Raw genomic sequence first — 27355 nt, forward strand, 5'->3', positions numbered from 1 at the left:
GCCCATCAATCGTTTTCTAGAGAAAGAATATCCGTTTCAGTTAATCAAGAGGGCCTATCTAAAAGCAAGAGCTCTGATAGGATGTCCTTATTGGGTTTGCAGAACCCAGTTGTAATATCCAATACACAAGCAGATCACATACCTCAGGAAATGTTGAATATTTTTTATAAAATAGTAGTTGTAAAAAAAAAAAAAACAAGTTAGGGGCTAACAAAAATAGACAGAGGATATACCCATAGATACATAGCAGGAATGGATGTTACCAATAGCAAATTAGGCCCTGTTTTTGTTACCAAGTGCAATTTAGCATATGGAGAGATTTTTTATCATTCTCCATAAATATTTCCCATTATTAAAAAGAGACCCCTGGCTATGTCTATCATTACCAGAATATCCAAGAATTACCTTTAGAAAAGGTTGTAACCTGAAAAATATATTGGCACCTACAGCATTGAGGGAGCTTAAAGGCAAAGAAACATATCAACGTATTCCGTCTAGACCTGGTATACACAGATGTTATTCAACGAAATCTTCCACCTGTAAACATATTGCCAACATCACTATATTTTGTGTGTCACGTTTTTTTTCGCTGACATACTGTGACCCACTGATTCACTTGTAACACTTCTTATGTGGTTTAGCTATTGACATGTCTAGGTGGAATCCAGTATGCTGGTCAGACAACAAGAATAAACAAATAAAAAGATTTATGGAACTCTAATGAGGAACTCAGTATTACCAACTCCAAGATTTCTATATCATTACATTTTAAATGACAACGTCAATATGACCCTAAAGGTCTCTGGGTTATAAATTTAGAATGGACCTGACTGATGTCTTATCCAGAGTTAGAAAGTTACAGCTGGATCCTCCATGGATGGAGCCTTCTTCCCCTAAAGCCTACAGATTAAGGAACAGTGCACACAAAAATACAGTTTACACCACAAATCTCCTATCTCAGCAAACAATTTGGGGAATTTGGTTCCACTATATGGCCATATTGCGTTAAACCCACCACTAATGATATGGCCATACATAGAACATACATGGAACTGAATCCCCATATTTGTTTAAGGAGATAGGTGATTTTACAGTAGTCTTGTAAAATTTAAAAATTAAAACAACAGCACCATTGCCGATAAATGCATGTTCCCGGTGTATCCCCAATTTCCTCTCCTTTGTTTGTTTTTTTTCAAACATCAACCAATAGTGATTTCATGGCAATAGCTCCAACTTTTGTCAAGCATTTTGTCAAAGTCCCTACTTTGTCTTAGTATACCTTTTAACTGCATTGGACTTTTCAGTGAAATTCCAACACAATGTGAGTATTTCAAAAAGATTTTATCTTTATCAAATACTCAATATTGGGTGGAGGTGCAGAACCACTTTAAACAAAAGCAGGCTCTGGCAGGCAATTAACAGAGCAGGCGATAAGAAAGTCTAAATTAAGTCAAAAGTATTATTCTGTATTCTTCTGATGACTGAAACACTGTTTGTTGGAGCACATGAGAGACACACCAACACCTTTGGTTCAGTTATTATTTTGTAAAAGTCCTGGCAAAATGACTGCATTTTACTTTTCGAATCCATTTTTGGCATCAGAAATCTTGTTTACCGAATGGTTTTATGGAAATGGAAGGTTCAGGCACATTGCATGCCTCTGTTTATCATGATTTTTATGTTTGTTTTATGACTTTGATATTTACAGTGAGTTTAGTGTTTTTGTGCAATCATGTTCTGTAGGCAAAAACAGATAACTACACCGCTCCTAAAACCCTGATATATTATAACTTATCAGAGAAAAAATACTTCTAATGTGAAACTTCCTAGCTTCCTTTTGAGATGCCGATTTGTGGTGAAGCCAGAAGTGGTGGTCCAGCATTCCTTATATGTGTAATTCTTGGCAAAGCCACTGACCAGTAGTGAAGATTTTGAAAACCACAATACTAATGGCTTATTGTCAAACAGCAACTTATTATTATTTTACTTATCAATAATGAACAAAATTGACCAGGAATATGGGAACAATTTCTGCATCCATCACATGACTGTATACACTTAGAGGGCAATGGTCACCCCAAACCTGTTTGTAATATAATAATAGTTTTGAAAAGAAATTGATTTTTTTTGTTTTGAATAATGAATTTATAAAAAAAAAATATCCCTACCTTTAGTATACAACAAGATCCTTCAGCCATATACATGAGCCTTGGGTCAGATAGTCTTTGAAAACCAGCAGATAGTCTCTATGATCTTCCCTGCTTCACTCCCTGCACAGAAGCATGGTAAACTATAGAGACTAATTGTCTGTTTTCACAACGTGCATGTAGATGGCTGACAGATTCTGTCATATACTAAAGGTAGGGGTGAGTTCTTCTCAGTTTATACATACTTTTAAAAACAATACATAAATCTATTTCCTTTCAAAACTTGATGTAAGAATTGTTATATTGAAAACCGTTTTGAGGTAAGAAATGTCCTTTAATGTCGTAGGGATCAGTTTCATCCTGCTGGGTGCACTCCATGACTGGGTATACTGCATTGCTGTGAGCATTGCACAGAGCATTATTATTTTAATCCCTCTCATAGTTAAAGCCTTGTGTGTAGTGATGTCGCGAACATGAAATTTTCCGTTAGCGAACGCGAACTTCCGCAAATGTTCGCGAACGGGCGAACCAGGCAAACCGCCATAGACTTCAATAGGCAGGCGAATTGTAAAACCCACAGGGACTCTTTCTGGCCACAATAGTGATGGAAAAGTTGTTTCATGGGGTCTAACACCTGGACTGTGGCATGCCGGAGGAGGATCCATGGCAAAACTCCCATGGAAAATTACATAGTTGATGCAGAGTCTGGTTTTAATCCATAAAGGGCATAAATCACCTAACATTCCTAAATAGTTTGGAATAATGTGCTTTAAAACATCAGGTATGATGTTGTATCGATCAGGTAGTGTAAGGGTTACGCCCGCTTCACAGTGACAGACCAAACTCCCCGTTTAACGCACCGCAAACAACTGCATACAGTCCATTTGCACAACCGCAAACTCCCCATTTGCACAAGGTTGGATACCAAGCTAGCCATGTCCCGTTCCTTGTCCTCACTGATGTCATTGAAGGTCTCTTCCTCCACCCAGCCACGTACAACACCAAGGGTCCCCGAAAGGTGACAACAAGCCCCCTGTATTTTTTTTTTTAAATGTACACTACTGTTACACCAGATAATATATAATAAACACAGGTTACTGGCTATGGGAGGGATAATGTATAATAAACACAGGTTACTGGCTATGGGGAGGGATAATGTATAATAAACACAGGTTACTGGCTATGGGGAGGATAATGTATAATAAACACAGGTTACTGGCTATGGGGAGGATAATGTATAATAAACACAGGTTACTGGTTGTGGGGGGATAATGTATTTGATTTCGTAAGCCTGCACCCGATGACTTCAACCAATGCCGCACACAGACCACAGCAAAACGTCCCTGTCTTTAAGGGGTCAGGGGGGTCGGGCTCCAGATAGTTGCAAGGGACACTTGTCCTGGTTCCTGGTTCTCCCACCGCCTCTATAGCCCAGAGTGTGCTTGGGGTCAATTCCTTGCATCCACTGATTTCCTCTTTCCTTTCGGAGGGATCATAGGCCCGCGGGGACTTCAGAGCATGGAGAACTGCTCAAGTGTCTGGATGTTGTTGTAGAGCCTGCTCCACGAGGGAGCCCCGGCCCAGGGGAGGAACAGACAGCAGGAGTCGGCTAAAGAGTTGGGTAAGTTGCTTGCACGATGGGCTCAGGTCTGCAGCTTAAACGGAGCCAAAACCTCTGGCAAACTTTGTCGAACCTGGCCTCAAAGCCCTCCACTTGGCATATGAAAAGCTGCGGCTCGGTGGCTATCTTAATTGCTTCGCATCCCTGGATCGTGAGGAAGCGTAACTGTGGCAGACAGGTAATCTTCTCAGTGGAGACCATGATAACCCCCACCAGTCCACAGGGGGGGTAACGAGGCTGTCAGGCAATGCAGCTCCAGCCAGGAGATCGGCTGCCTCCCCTAGCTTGCAGGCAGCAACCCTCAGCAGGGCGAAAGTCCAGGTGAGCTAACTCTGCATCCCAGCTGCTATTGAACCGGTCTGTGTGGGTCTTCACTGCAGGGGTAAGTCTGCAAATTGCTCCAGATAATTTTTGCAAGCTTTAGTAGCAGGTTTTTCAGATTTTTGCTCAGATCAGCAGGAATTGCATGTAGATGTGTCCGGCCATGTTAGAGGTCAGGCTCCTCCCCCTAGAAACAAGGTAAGTTTTAACACTTTCTAACGGGGCAAGCCACCTTAATTTTGATTTTAACACCATTGGGTCAGAAACACAAACACCTACAGTGTTCCTTTACATCCTGTTTTTGTTTCTGAACTATGTATGTACCATCTATTGTTTATTTTGTATATATCTCTTATACTGGTAGTTATCTATTAGAAAAATAATTGTACCTGTACAGTTTTTGCCTTTCTTCCAACTCTTTTTTTCTGTGCTGCTTAAGCATTTGTAATTTGTCATCTTTAGCCAACTTTGCTGAAAACGACAATAAAGAAATAGGATAAGGATTATCACACACATAAATACACACATACACACGCACACACACACACACACACACACACACACACACGTAACACTTAAATACTAAGTGTATCTGACTGTGCTGTATGAGAAATTGGCACTGTCTTAATCATGTGTTGCATGACAAAAATTGTCAGACATATGCTAGAATAATTTTTAATAATTAAAAAAATATATTTTTAATATTTACCTCACAATTATTGCTACAGAATGAATTGCAGACCCAAACATTATGAGGTAACGCTACTGGTGATATTATTAGTTGGTGTAGTCTGAACTCTCAGTCCTCTAGGGACTAATTCCGGTTTCAGATAGTTTTGTAATGATGAAATCTCTCAACCAATTCTGATCTGCTGCTTATTTGACTGCGTTAAATTTCTTAAAATCAAAGTTAAATTATAATCTGTTGGTTTCCCAAGAAGACAGTTTCTGCATCTTTGCACCATGTGTTCTGCTTTAAAGGATAGAAAGCCTGCCAAAGGATAGTATTTTGCCAAGGAGTAAATAATACTGGTGAAATGGTATTAATCTTTATGTGCATTTGTCTCAAAATAATGGAAAGAAAATGATAAGAAGTCTCATTTAAGGTCACACCTATGTGCATCAGTGAGTCTCCTAGAACCAGTAATCTCCACTAGTACTGGCAGGGCATAATCTATATAATATATTAGAGAAGTAGGTCTCACTAATATAAGAGAGGTCTAATACCTAGTGATATCGTATAGCTGGTGGTATATAAATGTATACAGGAAGAAAATAAATAGTAACCCAATATGTTATTATCAATATCATATATACTTATAAATATCTACCGATTCCATTCACCACAAAATTGAAGTACATTTCTCCTTGGATGCAAGGATTGTTATCGGCCACCAAAAGGACATTTAAAAAAAAAAAAAAAGGTTTAATCCACTATGCATAAAATATCTATATGAGACCAGTGTCAATAGGTCGAAATAGGTCTAAAAGTCTAAAGGCATTGCTTTGAAGTGGAAATAACCCTAAGATTTTCTTGAGAGTCTGGAAGAGATGAATACGAATACTTTAGTTGGTTATTTTCTTTCTTTCTGTATACATTTAGAAACCACCAGATGTATGATATCACAAGGTATTAGTCTCTGTTATGAGAGAGGCCGACTTCTCTTATATATTTTTGTATTTACAGTTGGAAGATATGCCAGAGCTTAAGACTGTTAGCAAACAATATTTCAAGGTATGCGGATTTGATTCTGGTGTTTTAACAAAGACTTAAATATCTTCGAACAAACACGTATTTGTCAGGACTCACCTGGATCTAGACTCCTGTTCCAGGTTTGCTCTCTCTGTGTTCTGCTTCTGGGGATAGCTAAGGTAAGTCCCAAACACCCACAATGTGAGCAATCTGATAGACTCACTATGTAAGCTAAACTCTAGGCATTAGCCTCTAGGCATTTAAAGTGAAAGCACTTCAATAGCACTCTGGCAGAGGAACTAGCGGGCCCCAAACATGTCTGCCAATGTGCAGTCAGTTTGGTACATACACATCCCCTTTTTGTCATGCCCAATAGTGGCACACCAGCAAATTGTTGTTTTATACCAACCTTTTCCTTCACGAAGAATAATTTCTTTATCATTGAGGATCCATCGGTAGCATGGGAATTCAAGATAATCTCCTGCTGGTGTTTTTACAGTTACGTGCCGACAGTACCAGTCATCTTTATACCAATATTTATGCTTCTCGATTTTTACAAGCAGGATATCCCCAATATCTTCGGATACTGTGACATCATAGGAATCAATCTGTAATCAAAAATAATCCAGGTCAAAAGAGAAGATTCAAATATTCAGCATTTCAATCACACTGTAAGCTGAAAAAAGCAATGAATGCCAAGAGAGAGAGAGAGAGCCTGCGCGCGCGCGAGAGAGAGAGAGAGCGATAGACAAATAGGGATATATAGGTTTTGTTTGGAATGCAAATTTAATTTATTCAAAAACCCTTTTCACTAGTATGATGGAACATTGTGTAAAAAGTAAACTTTCTAAATATGAAAGCCACTAACTGTACATTGAAAGTTAAGTTGTTAATATTATTTAGAAGATGCCCTGTGCCTGTACTTATTCATTTTTACTCATTACAGATAACATAACTAGAACAAATAGTTTTGAAGACCTGGTTGTGCAGTCTGTGAATATTCCCTGCTATGGCTATCACCATCTCAACATTCTGCACTGCATGTTCCCAGTTATGGATATCTCCCTCGCTTTTTACTATGCCCTTCTTTTCTATCTTTGTGTTGTATGTATATATCACATCCACAAAATTTACCGAATGTTGGAGTGCAATCTTAATTTTGGGCTCATAGCAAATCTCCTGGCTTGGTACACCCTTGGTATCCAGACCATGCAGCGTGAGTGCATCATTAGATTTATTTGAGCTGTGTTAAGCTACCAGGATGCTTTGCGTACACTACTACTACTACAACTAGAGTTCTTGAGCATTGCATTCAGCATGGATAACCAATGGGGAGGCTGCTGGCCAATCAACCGGTGCTCATGCATACCTTCCAACAGTCCCAGATCCAATGAGAGGTTGGTTCCCTGTTGACCCCAGCAAGCAGAATTGGGTTTTTAATTTGCTAAAATTCATGGTTTATTGAATATACCCCTAATTGTTTATTTAGTTTACCAAGTATTGCCAGGATAACACATTGTTCTTTAGATTTGGTACGTGCTCCAGTATGTGAATTTCAATATATGTTATTGATGGTTCCCTATAAAAAGAGGAACTAGGTTTTAAGATGTACATCAAACTCTAAGCAATATGTTTTTCAACCTTCTTCTCACAGAACTTGCTGAGTATACATTTGGTTGTCTGTAATAAAGTGAAGTCATTGTCATAAATAACTATAGTAAAATGTAAGTATTTCAGGAACCGGAATATTGACAAAATATATTGCAAACTAGCAAAATTGTGTTAACATTTTAGATTTTTTTTTAAATAAACAACATATGTACAGACCACAAAAAATGAAAAAATATATATATATATTTTAAGCGTATTTATTATTTTTGTGCTAAAATGCAGGATTTTGTTATTAATAGGTTTACCAGACCAGGAGTTTTATCACCGTATTTTCCTGGTTCTGAGCAGTTCTGAGGGGTGTAAAAAAATAACTGAAAACCATATTGCAATATATATAGAATTAGACACATTTTCCCGAAATGGCACACTTCTTATTTTTATTTTTTTTTAAAAGGACATGCATCAATTGACAATTTCTTTTGTTTTTAAATCAGCAAACACTTAAACAAATATACAAATCAAAATAAAGCAAGAACATTTTTGAAAATTATGTCAAATGTATACAAACTTACTATAAATTTGGTCAGGTTGCATTCTTGGGCATGTCTATCAGATAGAAGAGTTTGTTCTCTGTCCCACCCCCATACCAACTCACCTCAGTTTCAGGCCAGTCCGCTAATGTCCAGCAGCAGGACAGAGAAACCCAACACCGGAGCTTCCACTGCATGAATCAAACTAATCAAACTCCCTCTCTTCTCCACCACATATCTGTCAGGCATGCCTAATGCAGATTTTCAGCATTCCTAGGGATAGGATACTGATTGGTTAGATCAGCTCCCTCCCTCCCCCCCCCCCCCCCCCCTTATGTAAAACATAAGAAAGAAGAAGCAGGCACATAAGAAATTATATATATATATATATATATATACACCTGATTTGTTTCAGCCTGCAGAGTCAAGGCAACTACCTAATTTAAAGCTAAAGCTTTTGAATGGGACAGTTATCTCAAAGTGATGCATGTGGAGTATATGATCTGAAAATGCATGTAAACTTTGTAACTATGCCGAATACTGAATATATATTGAGAAACCCGGAGAGACTCTGTCTCATTTCATTTGATCATTTTTCCTTTTAAACTAACTTCCCTTTTTCCTCACATTCATTGCTTTGCATACACCAACTATCTAACTCCATCTCCTTCATCTATTTGCATCTTTTAATATGGTTGATAAGGTTGATATGTTATGGATCATTTTCAAAGAAATACAGTATTCTTTTCCATTTTATTGAAAGTGGATGGTCAAAGTTCCATATAGGCGGACATGTCATTGTGGAGAACACAATGGCGTTTATTCAATAAACATCGAACTGAAAACCAACACTAAATATACATTATAAATACTCATTCACCATATTCAGTACAACACTGACACAAAACAGGCACAGAGACACACACAGAAACTGCAAAATTTCAAGCTCTGCTTTCTTGTCATAACATTTTTAATTCCTTTGATAATTATCCACAAGTATTAGTATAGTGAAATAATCACACAGGATTATTCATAAACGTCCAAATAAGTTCATCAAAAACTGCAAGTTCAGGAATAAAAATTCACAAAGCATATACAACCTTGTAATTCAAATATGTATATATATTTTTTTTACATTAAGAAATATGTTCCTTCCGCTTGACAAAACTTGGCATAAGGTGGTGTTTTGCTTTCACGTTTTGTTAATTTCCTCAGCTCTCACTAGTGACAGCTATTGGGAAAAAGCAATTCCCATTGTCTTCCTAATTGCAAGACAATATCTATATAAGTTCCCATTATCTTACAGAATACTCCATAGGCTTGTGTTGTATTCTCACACATGTTCCAATTCACTGCACACTAAGTGCAAAATATGGAGGCGCAGAGCTGCTTTAAAAGAGCCAATTAAAGTAGTTTATGCATTGCACAAGAAAGAAAAAAAACATGCATCAGGTATCGCAGATAAAGCTGCATGGATACATATACAATATCCTAACTTTATATATGACTTTTGCTCCATTGATGTACATATCATAACCGGCACAAACCCTCATTCCATTCCTGCTTTTGCTAGTGTTACATATACTGTGTTCTGTCAATAATACATTAATATGGGCAATGCATTTCTATGTTTTCCATTTAACCAGACAAAAGGTTAATTGTCATCCCCTGGCCACCACCACCATAGCCCCTGTGTCCCCTTCTACAGCCCCTGGCCACCACCATAGCCCCTGTGCCCCCCTCCACAGCCCCTGGCCACCACCACAGCTCCTGCACCCCCCTCTACAGCCCCTGGCCACCACCACAGCCCCTGCACACCCAGCACAGCCCCTGTGCCCCCCTCTACAGCACCAGTGCCCCACCAAGGCCCCTTCCCCCACCACAGCTCATGTTCCCCCTCTTCATCTCCTGTACCCCTTCAGCCTCTATGCCCCCCTCTACAGCCACTGCCCCCATGTCCACCTCTTGAGCCCCTGTTCCCCCTCTACACATACTACCCCCACCATAGCCCCTCCCCCCACAGTGCATGTCCCCCTGTGCTTCCCTCTACAGCCCCTGTGCCCCCCTCTACACATACTACCACAACCACAGCCCCTGGCCACCACCACAGCCCTTGTGCCCTCCCTCTACAGCCTCTGGCCACCACCACAGCTCTTGTGCCCTCCCTCTACAGCCCCTGGCCACCACCACAGCCCTTGTGCCCCCCAATACAGCCCCTGGCCACCACAGCCTTTGTGACCCCCTCTGCAGCACCTGGTCACCACCACCACAGGCCCTGCCCCCCCTCTACATCTACTGCCTGCCTCTAGCCTCTGTGCCCCCGCTATACAGCACCTGTGCCCCACCACAGCCCCTTCCCCACCACAGCCCATGTCCCCCCTCTACATCTCCTGTCCCTCTCAGCCTCTGTGCCCCCTCTAAAGTACCTTCCCCCAACACAGCCCATGTCCCCGCTCTACAGCCCTTGTGCCCCCCTCTACAGCTACTGCCCCCTCTAGCCCCTGTGCACCCCTCTACAGCACCAATGCCCCTACCAAAGCCCCTCCCCCCACCACAGCTCATGTTCCACCTCTTCATCTCCTGTCCCCCCTCAGCACCTGTGCCCCCTCTACAGCACCTTCCCCCACCACAGCCCATGTCCCCTGTAATCTCCTGTCTCCCCATAGCCTCTGTACCCCTCTCTAAAGCACCTGTGCCCCCCTCTAAAGCCACTGCCCCATGTCCACCTCTACAGCCCTTGTGCCCCCTCTACAGACAATGGCCCCTGTGCTTCCCTCTACAGCCACTGTGTCCCCTTCTACACCTACTGCCCCCTCTATAGCACTTGTGCCCCCTCCTCAGCTCCTGCCCCCCACCCCCCTCTTCAGCTCCTGTCCTCTATCTACAGCCCTTGTGCCCCCTCTCTTCAGCCCCTACCCCCTCACCACAGCCCCACTGCCGCCTCACGACTGCCTCTACCCCCTCACCATAGTCCATGTGCCCCCTCACACCACTCCTGCCCCCTCCTCTACAGTCCCTGCCCCCTCTACAGATCCTGTCTTGCCTCTACAGTCCATGCCCCTCTCCCCCAATTGTAGCTCATATAACCTAAATTATAGTCCCTTTCCCCAATTGCAGCCATCAACCTACTTCAGCCCCTATCCCCCACTACATTTCCTAACCCTCAATTACAGTCCATACCCTCCACTACAGCCCCTAACCATCAACTACAGCCCATAATTACCCTACTTCACCCCTTAACTCGTATACGAAGGATACGTGACAGTCAGAAGGGCCAGCTTTTTGGAACGTATAAATGACTTGCAACACTGACCAAATGATGTTCCATTGCCTCAAAAAATATATAAAAAATATTCAAGTGGGGGGCGGAGTCTGACCGCCAAACTAAACAGACGTGTGGGGAAGGAGCTCCTGCTGGGCGACCCGAAAATAAGGCAACATAGACGGCTATACAGCCCAAGGACCCAACAGAGTGCACTACCCACGTTGGGGGTGCACCAGGGAATCGGGGAATACCTCTTTGGAGCCTGTTGGGGCGCATAGACCGAACCATAACCTGAGGCCTGCAGGAGTTGGAGCAGGGGAGGGGCGGACGCTCTCTTCGACACCAGATACCCCAAGAATCGATACCTGGACCGGCGGGGGTTATCCCGGTCTCCACTAGACAGGCGGGCTAACGCCAAAAGCGAGTAGAGAGAGCCTGGATAACTGGCAGAAGCACAAGTCAGCCGGGGCGTGTCCAAGATGCCCGCCCGACGAAAGCTACAGAAACAGAATGCGAGCACCCAGTTCCACCCGCACCCCCTGGAGGCCCTGGACCGGCTCTGCTCAACCCTCTATGAGATGCTGTGTGACAGGGGTATGCCCTACCTTCATGCGGCTCGGGCGGTGACCTCGTGGATTCGCCCGGTGACCCGCCGACGCCACTATGGAACCCCACTGTGGGCCTTTGGGGCAGCCGTCCGATCACGTAAGCCCCGACACACAAGAGGGCGAGAAGTGGAGCTCGCCGACCCGGGCACATGCATCAGCCTCCACAAACGCGGTAAGGAGAATGCCAAGCAGCCCCAAAGCCCCTGCAACATGCCCGAGCACGGCACTTCAGACCAACGAGTCACCATACGGCAACCCAGGGCTGAAGTCAACCACCGCGTGGCAGCACAAGAGGTAACTCAGCTACACCGAGCCGGGAACCGACATGCAATGGGAGAATCCATACCTGTCCATAAGAACAACTCCAAAACATGGCCCAAGTGTGGGGTCGGCTGATTCTGGGCCAGCGCTGGTAACACCACATAGGGCACTGCAGACGCTCCAGAACCAAGATGGGAAACGGACTACTGGCATAAGCTGTTGTTGTTTGCGTTGCTAAGCTATACTCTCACGCTATCTATCGCCCTAGCGTTATTGCTAGAGGCAACTCTTTCTTGATAATCATATGTACTCTCACACCCACTAGCAATGCCCCTGAACAGACGGCTACTGGCCAACCCCATGCCAACTAGTCTGCATGTCTGGCGGCACCTTCTTAAGAGCACACTCATAAACGAAAACTATTACATTGTATACCTAACTAGCCTAACATGTTTATTACTCACTATAACCTACTAATATTGCAACATATTAGAATGTTTACACCTGTTTAAAATCTTCAAATTGAACTTACTTACACACACATACACGCATACATGCCCTCTACATCTTGTCCACCGATTATGTGATATGTTGGGAACTTTAAACTTTAAGCTTGCTTATACCATCACAATCTAAAAATACGCAATGTTTCTCATGCCATTGTCTCACTAAAATTCAATGTACATGCTGTCGTGGCGTTATTAAGATGTTTTGTACCCGCATGCATAACAAAAATAAAGAATTAGAAAAAATTAAAAAAACATTACAAAAACATTTTCAAGTGATGTTTTCACACACGACTGCAACTCTGTTATTTGTATGTAAATAATTACAAGCTACGCAAAACCTTTTTTCAGATGTTTTCAACTTACTGGAGTAATATCACATAATGCTATGATGTTATGCAGAGAATGTTGGTTTACCAGAATATGATTACTTACAAAGGCGCCATAAAATCTAAAAGATAAGCAGGAAAGGATTTTAGTTCCAGAAATGATATTTCAGCGAAGTTGTTTTTTTTTTAAATGTTGTTAATATTTTACTGAAATGCTTTTGCTAAATCATTTTAAGAGTTGACACACATATAAAGGTCTGATGGTTAAAACCAGTCATTTCTTTAAAACAAAGGGATAGTGTGTTACAAAAACAAACATAAAACCCAACTATCTATACAGGCATCTAGATGCAATTTGTCTTAATGAAATTCTAAGGCCTCAATTTAAATTTTTCATAAGTTATTCCACCCCCCTCTAGCCAACAAGCAGACTCCACTCACATCGTCATTGCCAGTATGCGACTCCGGACCCCGGAGTCTGGTATATCCCAAATGGCGCCTTCCGCACCCTGTGCCAAAGCGGATCCTCCCGCTACTTCTTGACACCCTGTGAAGGTGGAGCATGTCGATGTCACGTTGGAATATGACGTGGCATGGCGTACCTCTGTGCACCTCCAGGTCGTCCACTGTCCAGCCGCGGCCATTGCAACACTGACCGACACAAACACTCACTTACAGACACACACACACACTCACAGACACACACACACACACTCACTGACACACAGACAGACACACACACTCACACACACACAAACAAACTCACTGACAGACAGACAGACACACACACTCACTGACACACAGACACACACATTCTTGCACACACTCACATTATGGTAATTATTCCTGGGGTCCAGATGGGATCTTCTGTCTGGAGCTCAGCTTTCCTAATCATCACTGCTCCCTCGCACGCAGTTTTGGTGATGCCGGGCACCGGAATATGACGTCATATCCCGGCACAGGGCATCACTACAGACGGTGTGCGCAAGGGAGCAGTGAGGAGCAGGAATGCTGAGCTCCCTCGCTGCATCCACCGTCCCCTCCTCCCCGGCCGGGTAAATTATAGCAAAGTAGGCACCTGCAATGTGGTGAAAGCAGGTACCTACTCTGCTTGGAACACTAGGCAATTAGGCATGTACTCGCGGCTCGCCGGGCCGCAAAGCTGTCCATTGTGGGCCGCAAGTTTGACATGCTTGTTTTAGTGATAAATCATTTAAAAAGTTTTTCTCTAGCAGATTGGAATAATTTCTAACTGTGGTTCAAACAAACTAAATCGAGCCCTACTTTTTTATTTTCAAAATAACTCATATTTCAGAATATGAAAGTATTACAGGTTAGAAAACCCGACCTAGGTGAAATTGATTTCTTTCTGTATAGTGATGTCACATGATGAATAATCCTTATAAACAGAATGCAAAAATCTTCATAGGGAGGTGGAGAAATGCGTAACTCAAGTCTGGCAGTGTAACAGAAGATTCTTTGTTCCCAATTTTCAAACCTGTGCAGCAAGCAAATAAAGTGCATGTGAAACTGACTTTGGACCATGGGAATCTCTGCTTCAGAAAGAAACTATCACAGAACCCCAAGGTACTGCTGGGGAATCTTAGCAAGAGTCCAGGCAAAGTATAGCAGACAGCAAGCATCAACATATCATGCTTCAGGACAAGTAATATTATTATTAGGATTATTATGATTTATACTGTGCCAACTTGTTCCTCAGTGCTTTACAATATTATAAATGGGAAATTTAACAATAAATGAGACAATTACAAAATGTTACAGGAACAATACATTGTTAAGGACCTTGCTCATGACATGGAAAGGTCACTAGCAGAGCGGAGATGCTGAGAAAGGTCGTACGTATTGTAACACACCACCTCTTTTCCATGTAGGATTTTGTCACAGATCTTGTAACCACAGCCTTCTAGGCTAACAAAAGTCCAGGACACATCCAGCTCAGTTTTTCAGATTTATTCAGTGAAATATTAATACAGGTGTTTCAAAAATGAAAATAAACAAAACTAAATTCCTTGCTCTTGCTTGAGCACTTACTATACACAGCAAATCCCTATCTGGAATTGGGTGGCTTTCCCACTTGCCAATTTACAAAAAGTATAACTTCAAGACACCATTCCTCTGGCTTTTCCTCCTCACCATGCAGCATGCTGATCCCTTCTTTTTAAAAGCCTGCTAGCTAATTGATCAGATACAGGTGAGGTGGAATTAGACATAAGTGATACTACTAAGCAAAATAAAAGTTCTGGTTCGACTGTTACATAGCAGCTGGTGCCATTGGAGCACTGGCCCACCCTGCTCTCCAAGTGCTCCGCCCAGCGAACCATACCATGGTTTGCAGAGTACCAGTAATGCATCTTGCAAACCTAACATCTCTCCCTGGGACATTTAACTCTCAAACCTCAGGCTGCTGTTCAGTAAATCAGGCCTAATATTTCTGCCATCAACTACCAAACCACATTTTCTCTCACAGTATGTATTAGTAAAGAAATGTGACAGTTGCTAGAATTGTTTAGACCTTTATAGGTAAGGGTTAGTATTTTAAATTGACTTTTATAGAGAAAAGGAGACTCTGAATGAACATTAACTTTACTTCTATATTACAAAAGGAGACAGTGAATGAAGATTGGGAGAGATAGGACGAGAACCACGAGAAGACAGTATCCCATAGACCGAGGGGTTAAAGAGTTTGATGAAGGAGGACAAGAATGTCAAAGGCTGCAGATAGGTCAAGAAGAACTGGTATAGAGTGGTGGCCTTTGGATTTAGCCGTTATCAGATCCTTAGTTGCTTTAATCAAAGCGATCTCAGTAGAATGGAGCGGGCAGAAGCCAGATTGAAGAGGGTAGAGGAGAGAGTTGGAACGGAGAAAGCGAGCCACATGCATAAAGACCAGTAGTTCCTGAAGCTTTGAGGCGAAAGGGAGCAGAGATATTATATACTAATGTCAAGACAATCTGAAAACAGCTGCAGTATATATTTTAAATTGCATAATATGTATAGTAATAGTAAAAATGTATGGCAATAGGTGAATATCAGAAACTTTTCAGCCCCCAAATTCTTATCAGAAGCTGACTAAGCACTGACCATAACTGGTATGGAAGCCAGCATTTCCAAAACTTTAAAAGGCAGTTATGAAGAAACATTCAAGCATCAAGCCAATGAACTAGAGCTGTGGGATTCTGAAAAAAAGTGAGTAAGCCTAGATTTAAAAGACTCCATCTTCATTGACAGAGTTCAAGGTGTGCGCATAGACATGCAGGTAAGCGTACCTACATATGGAATGGCCACAAGAAAGGTATCACAATAACCTGAGTCAATTCTATTCAAATCTGCACCACAAACATCACCAGACGAGAGTGTCTGTGGACTGTGGGAATAAGCAGGGCATCTATACCTGAAATGTGTAAACACACCGAATTCTAGCATAGAGATGGATAACACCAACTCCGGGCCAGGAGAAAAATCCCACCCTGCACTTAGGATAGAGGGCCTCTGCCAGTAAGGAAGGGACAAAAATCAAATAATCTATCAGATGTAATGGGCTGTCACAGTAGGAGTATGTCTCCTGGCATCTTGATGACCAAAAGCAATAGTTTATTTGGCACACGTTGTGGTATTTAATTTTGAGTTCTAAAATAAACACTGAAGTTTGTACTATATAAAGTCACTGATTGTGTTGGGATTTTTTTGAAAACTTAAGGCACCTGATGTCTAACACAAGATGGAATTTTGGAGGAGAGAGCATGGAGTAAGGAGGAAATTTTGAAAAACAGCGCATGGAGTTTGCATGAGATGGGAAGGTGTTTTTTGAAGAGGCATTGTGAAGTATGGATGAGGTAGAAGGGAGTTTTGACGGAGGGAGCATGAAGTTTGGAGGGTTTTTGAGGAGGGAACATGGAATTTGTAAGAGAAAGGAGGGACTTTTGGAAGCAGTAGGAGTTTTGGAAAAGATAGGAGGAAGTTGTGGAGGAGGAGAACGTGGAGTTTCAAGGGATAACAGAGTGTATAGGAAGAGAGAGTAAGTAGTTTTTCCCCTCTGTCGTCCTATCAGACTGTCAGGATTGGCCTGACCCCAAAACACGAACCTAAGTAAATGTAAGGAAGGCATGCACATAGGTCCTTATAGTGGCTGTGGTAGCATTGAGATTATAGTCATAAAGTTTGCAAACAGACAGACAGACAGACACAGAACAAACATTAACAAACGGAGGTTAGAGATTACACAGAAACGAGAAACAAGACAAGGTCAGGGTTACAGAGATCAATAATGATCAGACAAGCCAAGGTCAGAAAACAGCATAATAAGGAATATATAACACACTCTTATAATAAGGAATATAAACCACGACAGGACAAGGAAACAAGGACAACCAGGAAGAATATATACCATGTACTGTGTTGTGATTGGTTACAGAGGGCCATGATGTATCAAATGTGTACACATTATCAAAAACCGCCACAAAAATGGACTTATAAAAGAAGACCAATGAGAGAGTGTCATGTCATATATGATGTCATAATGAGGCATCATGAAAGTAGGGATGAGTGGGTGTGCATCAGAACACAGAATAGACAAGTATTGTGACACAAACTCAATCATTCATCCAGTGAAACCCCTTTTTACCTCCAAAGGTTCCTCTGTATAAGGTTTTTCAGTATAAAGGTTTAACTTGTTACATGTACACTCCTAAACAAGAAACATTAGCACAACAGAAATTAGAGCAATTCTTATATAGTTTGGTCAAATGGCGACTTAACACCAAGTACTTTTTTTTTTATTTTTTATTTTTATTACTTTATGAAAGTGCAAATACAAATGTTAATAAATTATTTGTGCACATGTGTTTAAACGGCTGAAACAAGCACTGAGGTCATTCTGGTAATGAACATTGTTACATGGGTTCGCTTGTAGGTGAGTGTCGCAGCACCAGCCTGGCACCTCAACATTTATGCCATGGCCTACCTGCTTAAAGATGAACAAAAACGAAAGCAGTTAGGCTTTAGGAAAAGGAAAGAAACGAAAGGAAAATAAACTAAAGATAGGAAAGCAACACAATCTAAAAAGAGAGAAACTGAGGTTCAGGAGTGGGTATTTATGTCTCTTTGCTTCTCTCTAAAAAAAAGTAGGGCAGTGGTCCAAACCATTTAGGTTCAAGGCGCCCTTAATATTTCAATATTTTTCCAAGGCATCTCCAAGTCAAAATATCTAGGTTGTATATCTGTAAAGCGCTGCGGCATTTACTGGCGCTATAGTGTAATGTACAGTGTGGTGTTTGAAGGGGTGCTTGTATATAGTTTTAGTGTATTACTACAGGGGTGTGTTTGTATGTAATATTTGAGTTTGATTGCAGGGGTGTGTCTGAATGTAATGTGTTTGAGTGAAGTGTTTGTATTTTTTGGGGCGTTTGAATGCAGTGATGGGTTTGTATGTAATATTTGTGTTATATTGCAGGAGTGTGCTTGTATATTGTGCTGGTGTTTGACTGCTTGGATGTATGCACATACACTAACACATACATACATACATACTTACACAGATATTCCTGCACATTAACACACAGATACATAAAAATACACCGACACACACACACACAAATTCATATAGACACCGACACATAGCAGGGTAGTGGCTGTCCTCCCCCACTCACCACCCAACTAGGCCTCAGCTACTGCGGTGCCAAGGTGCCCCCAAGGGACCAGGATTCGTTGTGAGAGTGTAGCATTAGTGTCAGCACTGCTGTGCATGTAGGACTGCTGCTCTTAGGTGTCAGAAAATAGCTGGTTTTGTGCTTTATTTCTATAAAACAGTAGGAGCCAATTGTCCACGCAACCGTTCAGCTTTTTTAAAAGTATACATGAAAGATAAACTGCTGGGATATGAAAAGGGTTTAATATTTGATGAACGGTGAATGGTGTGATGTTTGTGTAGAGGAAGTGTGGCGTTACAATGGATGACTGATGGAATTGAGAAAGAAGGATCATATAGTATTGTATATAAAAGGCATGGGAAACTGTAAGTATAGTTTAATAGTCATAAAGAAAGTGTTTGCCTTGGGACAGTAAACTATCCACCAATATAGAGGTATTTTTAAATCATTCTAACACGAAACGATATGCAATACTGATAAAAGCAATGTTCAGCCAAAAACAAGTATGGTCTTGCATTTCTTAGTCTTCTTGACAGAAAGAGGAAGTAATGTTAAAATTTGTCCACATTTGTGGTGGTATTTATGTTGCCACATCTCTTCCTTTTTAGTTTAACCACTTCACAGATTCATCGTAGTTTTGTTTAATGAACACTGCTAACATAAAAAGACAACAGACATAATTTAACAGTCCAAATAATATAAAAAGAAGTATATACAACAGGTATGTGTGTTCTTGCAGTGACATAACATATTTCAGTCTAAATTAAGGGCCAAAGTTATGCAAGTCATTATACAAGTATTAAAGGGATGCTTTAGGCACCCAGACTACTTTAGTTTATTTAAGTGGTCTGGGTGCACTGTCCCGGTCCCCTTAACCCTGCAATTGTAATTTTTTCAGATATCGATAAACTACAATAATTATTTACAGGGTTAACTCCACCTCTAGTGGCATTCTACCAGACACCCCCTATCAGAGGGTGGGGTAACAATGCACAGAGAGAGTGAAAGAGAGAGCACAGCAACTCCTGGCCTCGGCTAAATGTAAGTTTATAATATTATCTTATTCTAACCCACCCCACGGCAGTGTCTCTCTGAGGTATGATTGATCTAGGGAATTTACTAGAATATGTTATCTCTATATTATCTCTCTATATAAAGCCAGGGAAGACAGGGGCATAGATAAAAGAGCTGACATTTCCGACAGACAGCAATGTGATGCCTGTCAGTAATCATTTAATAATTTCCACTGCACATTGCATAGAGTAGGCTCAGCTGCCCAAAACCCACCATTTTCTTTAAAGTGCTCAGTCACTCTATAGCCAAGGTCCAAGGTACTCATGCTGTGGCGAGATAAAAAGTTGAAAAGCTCCACAGTACAGGACAGGGGCTGTGACTCTGAGGACTGAGCTGATTCTGATAGTTTCAATTTGCAGTTTCATTTTTTCAGATTGCCATTTTTTTCATACTGACAGCCAATAGAGGCACTTGCACTAAAATAGTGTAGTAAAACTCCACTATTTCCATCAGATAGTCTCAGAGAAACCATCTTATTGGTGCAGTGTGGCATTTCGCTGCACCTGAGCAATAGCTTCCCAATGCTTTCCTATAGGTGGAGTGGAACACCATAAACCAGGGAGAAAAGGTCATTAAAACTTGCCTTTTTAATTCTGGCTGCGGGAGTCTGTTCACCTCAATGGTGAATAAGGCATTATAGAGTTAGGAATACACATTTATATATCTAACGCTCTAGTGTTCCTTTAACCCTGTGCACACTGTGTGCTGAGAGCGAATAGTGAGCCTGGAGTAGATGACATGTTTCATTACAGCAGCAACATTTACTAGAAAGCTACAGTTGTCATGGCAGGAGCACTACTGAAGGTGAGATCAAGAAAGGCAGAGCTAAGAAAGGGCTATGAACGCTAAATTTAGACAAAGAGGCTTGGATCCTTATACAAAGACATCATACTGTGTGGGTATCTCTGTATTGCAGCTCTGTGTAACAAATCAGTTTTCCTGGCTGTGTGGAATAGTTATGAGTATCCCAGCCCTGTGTATTGTATTTCAGTATTTTACTCAGCTATAGCTGTTGTGTGGGTATTTCTGAAGTCTACCCAGATATCTGTATTTAATGGGTATCATTGCGTTGTGCCCAGCTCTTTGTATTACATCTCTGTTTTTTCTCAGCTCTGTCTATGGTATGGTTATCTTTGTATTGTGCCCAGCTCAGTTTATTAAACTGCATTAAACTATAAATGCATTATATATAATTGTATGTTAGACTATACATAAGGCAGCACAAGCGGCCGCCAGAGCCGAAGTGGTTAGGTTTTTTGAACACATAGGGGATGTGCAACTATGGGTGGGAGAAGGTGCAAGTGGGTGCTTGTCTAAGATTTTTAAGATCTCAATGTCTCAGTAATCATGACTTTAGATTTCTAAAGACCACAACACTATATTTTGCAATTGGTCAAAAAGTGCAATAAGCAATCACTTATCATCCTTTCCTGTTATAGCCAATGTTTTCCCCATTATGGTCATTTGCCAATCTTACAATAATATGGTCAGTAAAACAGAAAAAGAAAAAAAAAATCTTGCTGCTGTTATTCGCACCAGTTAACACTTATCACGTACACATGAACCACACAACAGACACGGGGGAGAGTAAAATAATTGTTGTAAAAGGGGAAGTTTTAACAGTTATGAGAAAAAAAAAACCATTTATTTTAGAGCCTCTCACAGAGTATGAAGCAAGGGAAAACAACTTTAAATGGTTACTCTAACTTCCATGATTACTTCTGCTTTTAGAAGGAAGGAATCTGCATGTGCAGTGCTTCTTAAAACATTGCACATCCAGAGATATTTGGACTTGTGTGCCAGGTAGTAGTTCCAGACTGCCAAATGTCAATTATGTGCAAAAAATACTTTTGTCATCCGCTGTAAGTGCACCTGCAATGTGAAGCTTGGGGACGTGTGTGCAGTCACCTTGATGTGCCTCAATAAGCCTTCCCTCCACCATTGAATATTATACAATATTCCCTTCCTCAATCTAACAATGCAAGAACTCTCAGTATTCTATCCTTCCTTCTGTGCAATTTCTTCAGCTCATTCGCCTTGGACGCCACCCTCTGACCACCGATATTTTAGTCATTGAGCCCACCTGCTACTCTTTGGCTCTGAACAAGCATGTGTTAAAGGCCAATCAATGCTCTTCATTTTGACCTATAGCATTCACCCAATTGCATATACAAGGTTAGACAAAATTCAGAGTATGATTTGACAGATGAATAACTTATTTGTTACTAGCTACATTTATTGTTGCAGATGCATATTATAACTGATTCTTGGGAGATTCATCTGGGGTATTTTCATGAAGGAACAACAAATTAGAGAAAAAAATAAATAATGAGTATTCCTAACATTATTGTGTTCATTTAGCACCCAAGTCCTTATAAGGTCAGCATGTAGAAGTCCTTATAAGATCAACATGTACAAACCCTTCAAGAGGTATGGAATCATGACAGGTGGGTAGACTTTAGATGCATCACTGATAATGCCCAAAATGGACAGGCCATTCAAGGGAGAGGGGGGAGGGGGCAGGGGGAGAGGGGGAGGGGGCGGGGGGAGAGGGGGAGGGGGCGGGGGGGATGGGGAGGGGGCAGGGGGAGGACGGACCACACACACTTTTTAAAAATCAGAAAATGTTCTGTCTGTAATGGCACATGTGAGCAAAAAGTATTGTGAGACCTGAATGGGAATTTACTGAAGTGCAAGCTACTGAGCTTCGCTAAGCTTTTGTCTGTTCTCAGAGCTCTGATATTTTGAAGAAACAACAGTACAAATGGGGTGCAAAAGGGAGTAATTGGGGACTATATAAGGTCTAATACACAATGTCATTTATGATGTATCACAGAGGCATTGTACTGGTTATGTCATAATGTCTAAAGCAGTTTAATGGCAACCTGGCAACTTTGGCATCTGACTTTACAGCATCTGATAAAATTAAAGGGACACTATAGTCACCTGAACAACTTCAGCTTAATGAGGTTGTTCAGGTGAGAACTATAGCTCCCTGCAGCCTTTCTCATGTAAACACTGTATTTTCTGAGAAAATACAGTGTTTATATTGAAAGCTAGGAACACCTCCAGTTGCAGTCACTCACAGTGAACCAGAGGGACTTCTGAGTTGATGGATGCATAATATGCCTCCATCCACTCAGATCTGCTGTGCAGGAGCATCCTCAGCTTTGGGCATCCCTGAGTTCTATTTTTTTCTATTTACTTATGCAATTATTTCTATATATCATTAATTTTTTTGAATATGTTCCTAGATCAGGAGTAGGCAGCCTTTGGCACTTCAGATGTTGTGGAGTACATCTCCCATAATGCTCTCAATCATAATGCTGGCAAAGCATCAAGGGATACCAAATTAATTAGATTCAGATAATTGCAACTTTCTAATTCAAACTGGATACTTAGTTTCAGGTGATATTTATTTTAGTAGCTGCTGGCAAGCATCCTGTAGCTGTATATAATTTGCAAAAAGTAATGGATATTTTTTAGTCCACAAATGTGGAGGTCTATTAATTTTATTGATATCTTGATTAATAAAAGTTAAGTTTTAATCTGAATTCCTCTCTTTGTGATTACTCATTAAGAAACCATTTTCCTCTTTCCTTCCTGTAACATTACACAATCATATATACTTGCAGCACCCACGCAAATATATCCTTAAAGTATTTATTTCTACAAGCTGATAAGAGGAACTATATAACGCAATAAATGTATTTTATATAATGCAACTCATATGGGTATGCATGAATCATTGCCTATATTCCTCTATTTTGCGTAAACACACATGTAGTAATGTACAGAATTCTAATTCAGAGCTCTCAAAGAAAAAGTATGTTGAAGAAGAATTCATTACAATCATATTTTGTTAACCAACTGTAGTGATACAGTTAGACAAGAGCAAATTTTGGGAGAAATTTTCCAATTCCCCAAATTCATCCTATTCATCGAGTCAACAGTTTTCACAAAATGTTAATTTCAAAGCTTCTTAAAGGTGTAATTTTGAAATGTGTATTGTAGCTTTTAAGAAGTTAACCAAATAGGTCTCAATTCTCAAAACATTTGGAAAATAAAGAAATAAGGAGTCAGCTCAGTTGTACAAACTAAAGGTGTGCATTGGGCCACAGTAGGGGTCCCCCATCCACTGAATCCCTTAATAAAAATTATTATATTCTAGCTTTGTTTATATCTGAAATGACCATTATACTCACATTTGGGACATGTTAAGACTTTAGTACTCCACTCCCACACATAGTCCGTGAAAAGTAAGATATGATGGGAAGCTAATTTAAAAAAAAAAATATATATATATATATATATATATATTAAAGTGCACAACTATATATGTGTGAGGTGTGAAGTCAGATGACATTTGAATATTTTGGATAGGATCAAATGTAAAATGTGTTAATTAACTATCCAAATTAAAAATTTTAATGCAACGTATATATTTCCCTCATGAATAAAATAGTTTTGTAAGTGGATTATTTCTAACAGACATTACTGCTTATGATAATAAAGTTTAGCTTTTTTGATACTATTTGAAGAGCACCATTTAAATGTATACTGTATACAAAAGCAAACACATCTACACAATGTTACATATGTTATACTTCACAAGTAGTAAATTGGTCTCTCACTGGAGACATATTGCCCCCCATAACATTTCAATACATAGCTCTACTTCCATTCAGTGTGCACCAAGTTTTAATGTACTTACAGCTCCTCTTTCAAAATCATTGTAGAAAGGTTTATCAAGCAGGTTCTTCTCACTGCAGCCTTTGGACCCCATGAGAGTAATATAGATGTAATCATCTGTACCAGCAAACCACTGGCTGCCTGTGGTCACAGTAACAGTATAAGAAGGCATCTTTATCTGGGACAGATCCCTGGATGTGCTTTTGTATTCTTGAAAGTATCCACTTGTGGAATAGTTCCTATGCAGATCAGCTAGCTTTATGTATGTTCCACCCAAAATATAAACCCTCCCACTTTGATTGTACAAGGTTGAAAGACTTCCTCTTTTACTCTTTGCAAAATAAACATTGACTTTATCAAAATGTTTCAAAAAGAAAAAAAGGGATATATTCAGGCTCTTTATCTAAAAAAAACAAAAAAAAAACAAACACAAAAAACCCAAACAACCCTGAAATATAATGTGAGCCTTTTAATGTTCGATAACCTTGCAGAGGTTTCAAGCTGCAGCAGAATTATGCAAGCCATTTTAAACTATGTATGACTGGGAACAAGCTAACCTCTAAATCAGATCATCTTGGAATGAGCATTTAACTGGCAAAAAGAAAGCTTAAAGGGACACTATAGTCACCAGAACCAGCACAGCTTAATATAGTGTCACTGCAGGCTGTTCACAGTAAACGCTAACTTTTCAGAGGAAATGCAGTGTTTGCATTTGTGCCTAGTAGTTCTTGTTGCAGTTACTCAGTCTCCACTGCACTGTACTCCACTGCATGGAGGGGCTGATCTTTCCCCTATAGAGGTGCACTGATTCAATGCATCTCTATGAGGAGATGCTGATTGGTTCAGTGTGGTGTTTTGTCCTATGGAAAAGCCTTGGATTGGCCGACATCATCTACACTGATGATATGAGGCATGGAGGCAGAGCCTATGGGGCTAGCCACCTCGAGATTGAGGTTTGAGGCACGCCAGATACCTAAACAGCCATTTCAGGCCATTCCTGACACTATAGGGTTCTTTTAATTTAATTAACCCATGAAACACAAGATAGATATTAAGTTTACCCCTTTACATGCCCTACAATAAACACTGTGAGAGCACAAATATAACACAAAATAACGTAAAAAATAAAAGGATTAGTTGTGAAAGAAATGATTAAATCTGTGACCTTGAAGCACATCTTCAGTGATTGGCTAGTGCTCGGCATGGGGCCATATGCAGTACTATCCATTACACTGTTTAGACTTACAGGCAAGTCCATCAAAGTCAGCACTATTATGAATTAGTATGAGAACTGGGAGTATACTTCCCATCTGTCATTGAGAGGGCTTGGTGGCATGGCTAGAAGCTTCACTTTTAAGACTCAATAAATTACAACTATAGTAGTTCACAGACGGAAGATACCGCACTCACATTTAGGAATCCAGGTGCTTATCAGGGCCAGGGTTGGCAAAATCCAGTTTAGAAGATCAAATTAATTAGATTCAGGCACTCAGGATTGCTGCAGGAAGGCAGATTTATTAAAAAAAACTGCAACATTTTGGTCTACACAGAGGCCTTTATCAAGCTATCACCTCAGTGTCACAATACCCTATTTAAAGGGTGTCAACCATAACCACAATTAACATAATCTGTGCAAAATTGATCAATGAAATAAAAACAGTCAATTATACACCAAATTCATAAATATACATATTCCAGTCATAAAACAGTGCATTCATAATTACTAAATTCATAATAAATTAAAAAGTGCATCCATGAGAAAGAAACAAGAAAAGAAAAAGTAAAAGAGAAGGGAAAAATAATCAATATAGCTAAATAGGGATGCGTGCAGCTAGACTCCCATACCTACATACACCTGAAAGAGTTCCAAAACAGGATGTCCAAATATGACTATGGAGACTACACCTAGTGATTGTGGCGCCATGAAATCTGGTATTGGTTTCACCTTTACCAGAAGTGTGTGTTGACTATGGAGACTACCTGATAATTTGCCAACCAGGCGACCATGTCTGTAACCATCCGTAGGTGGAGGAATCTTTGGTGGCCTTAACTGGAACAATAAGGTAAGCGCACTTATTGTGGGGATATTTATGGGATAATAATAGTAAACAGTAGAGAATTGCCCACTATTTCAATTCTCAGATCCCAAAGATCGTTATCATGTAAGTGAAATGTATTCCATATAAATAAAATCACAATTTGTTATAAAAATAGATACAATTTATTGTGGCAAATTAAATAATAATATGTACCATACGTGATAATAATCAATGAATATTTAGTATAACATAGTATGTAATACAATGGCAATACACATTCCAATGGTTAACACAGTCAATTGTCAAGATGAGATTTATGAGGGCTTCACAGAGAAAATGAAAGGGAAACTTACACACACAGAAAAGCTTTCTTTCACACAGCTTGCAGCGTAAGGCCATAAAACTTTAGCTAACAGTTAGAATAACCCTTTCAATGCTGGTTAGGTCCTTCTTGGCATATATTATCCTATTTTCATGTAATTTTAAATAACATAACATTTAAACCAGCTCATTAGTCATTTCCTGGAATCATCAAATAAGAGTAATCTACCATGTTCTATAAGCAGAATTTTAACTTGCCTAAACATATATCTTATCTTATTTTAGAGCAAATCAATACACCTGGATAAATATCATGATATGCTAACATGTGATGTAATCACACTAATATATAATTATTATTTTCCCACCTGCAGAATGGGATGCTATAACTATATATTCTTTAGTAACTAAGATTTCTAAATATCGAAATCTGATCGTGATTTATCCAGTCATATATCATGCTATTAGAAAATTTTCATTAATTTAGATTAATTAAATGAAACCAGTATAATTACCAGTTGAGTAGACATTCTCATCAGATGAGTAGGTAATCTCAGGAACTGAATGGATGTGTGATTGGTGTGTAAGAAATTCTGAGTGCCCTGGAGTGGATATCTGTCATGGATTTCTTTGCATGGCCGAATCTGAAACCCAAACTCCAACTCACTTCA

At 40.3% G+C, this 27355-nt stretch overlaps 1 protein-coding gene across 1 annotated transcript in view; it reads right to left on the reverse strand.

Annotated features, from left to right (window-relative positions):
* ALOX5 (arachidonate 5-lipoxygenase) overlaps positions 1-24564 on the reverse strand; it is a 109732-nt gene extending 85168 nt beyond the window's left edge. Inside the window, exons 1-3 of the mRNA XM_063433939.1 lie at positions 24347-24564; positions 6192-6390; positions 4479-4560 (exon numbers count right to left, since the gene is read on the reverse strand). Coding sequence (XP_063290009.1) covers positions 4479-4560; positions 6192-6390; positions 24347-24496 — 431 coding nt within the window. The 5' untranslated portion in view covers positions 24497-24564. The remainder of the gene's footprint in view (positions 1-4478; positions 4561-6191; positions 6391-24346) is intronic.
* Positions 24565-27355: the final 2791 nt, after the last annotated feature.

The sequence above is a fragment of the Pelobates fuscus genome, chromosome 10, assembly GCF_036172605.1.
Source record: "Pelobates fuscus isolate aPelFus1 chromosome 10, aPelFus1.pri, whole genome shotgun sequence".
Lineage (NCBI taxonomy): Eukaryota > Metazoa > Chordata > Amphibia > Anura > Pelobatidae > Pelobates > Pelobates fuscus.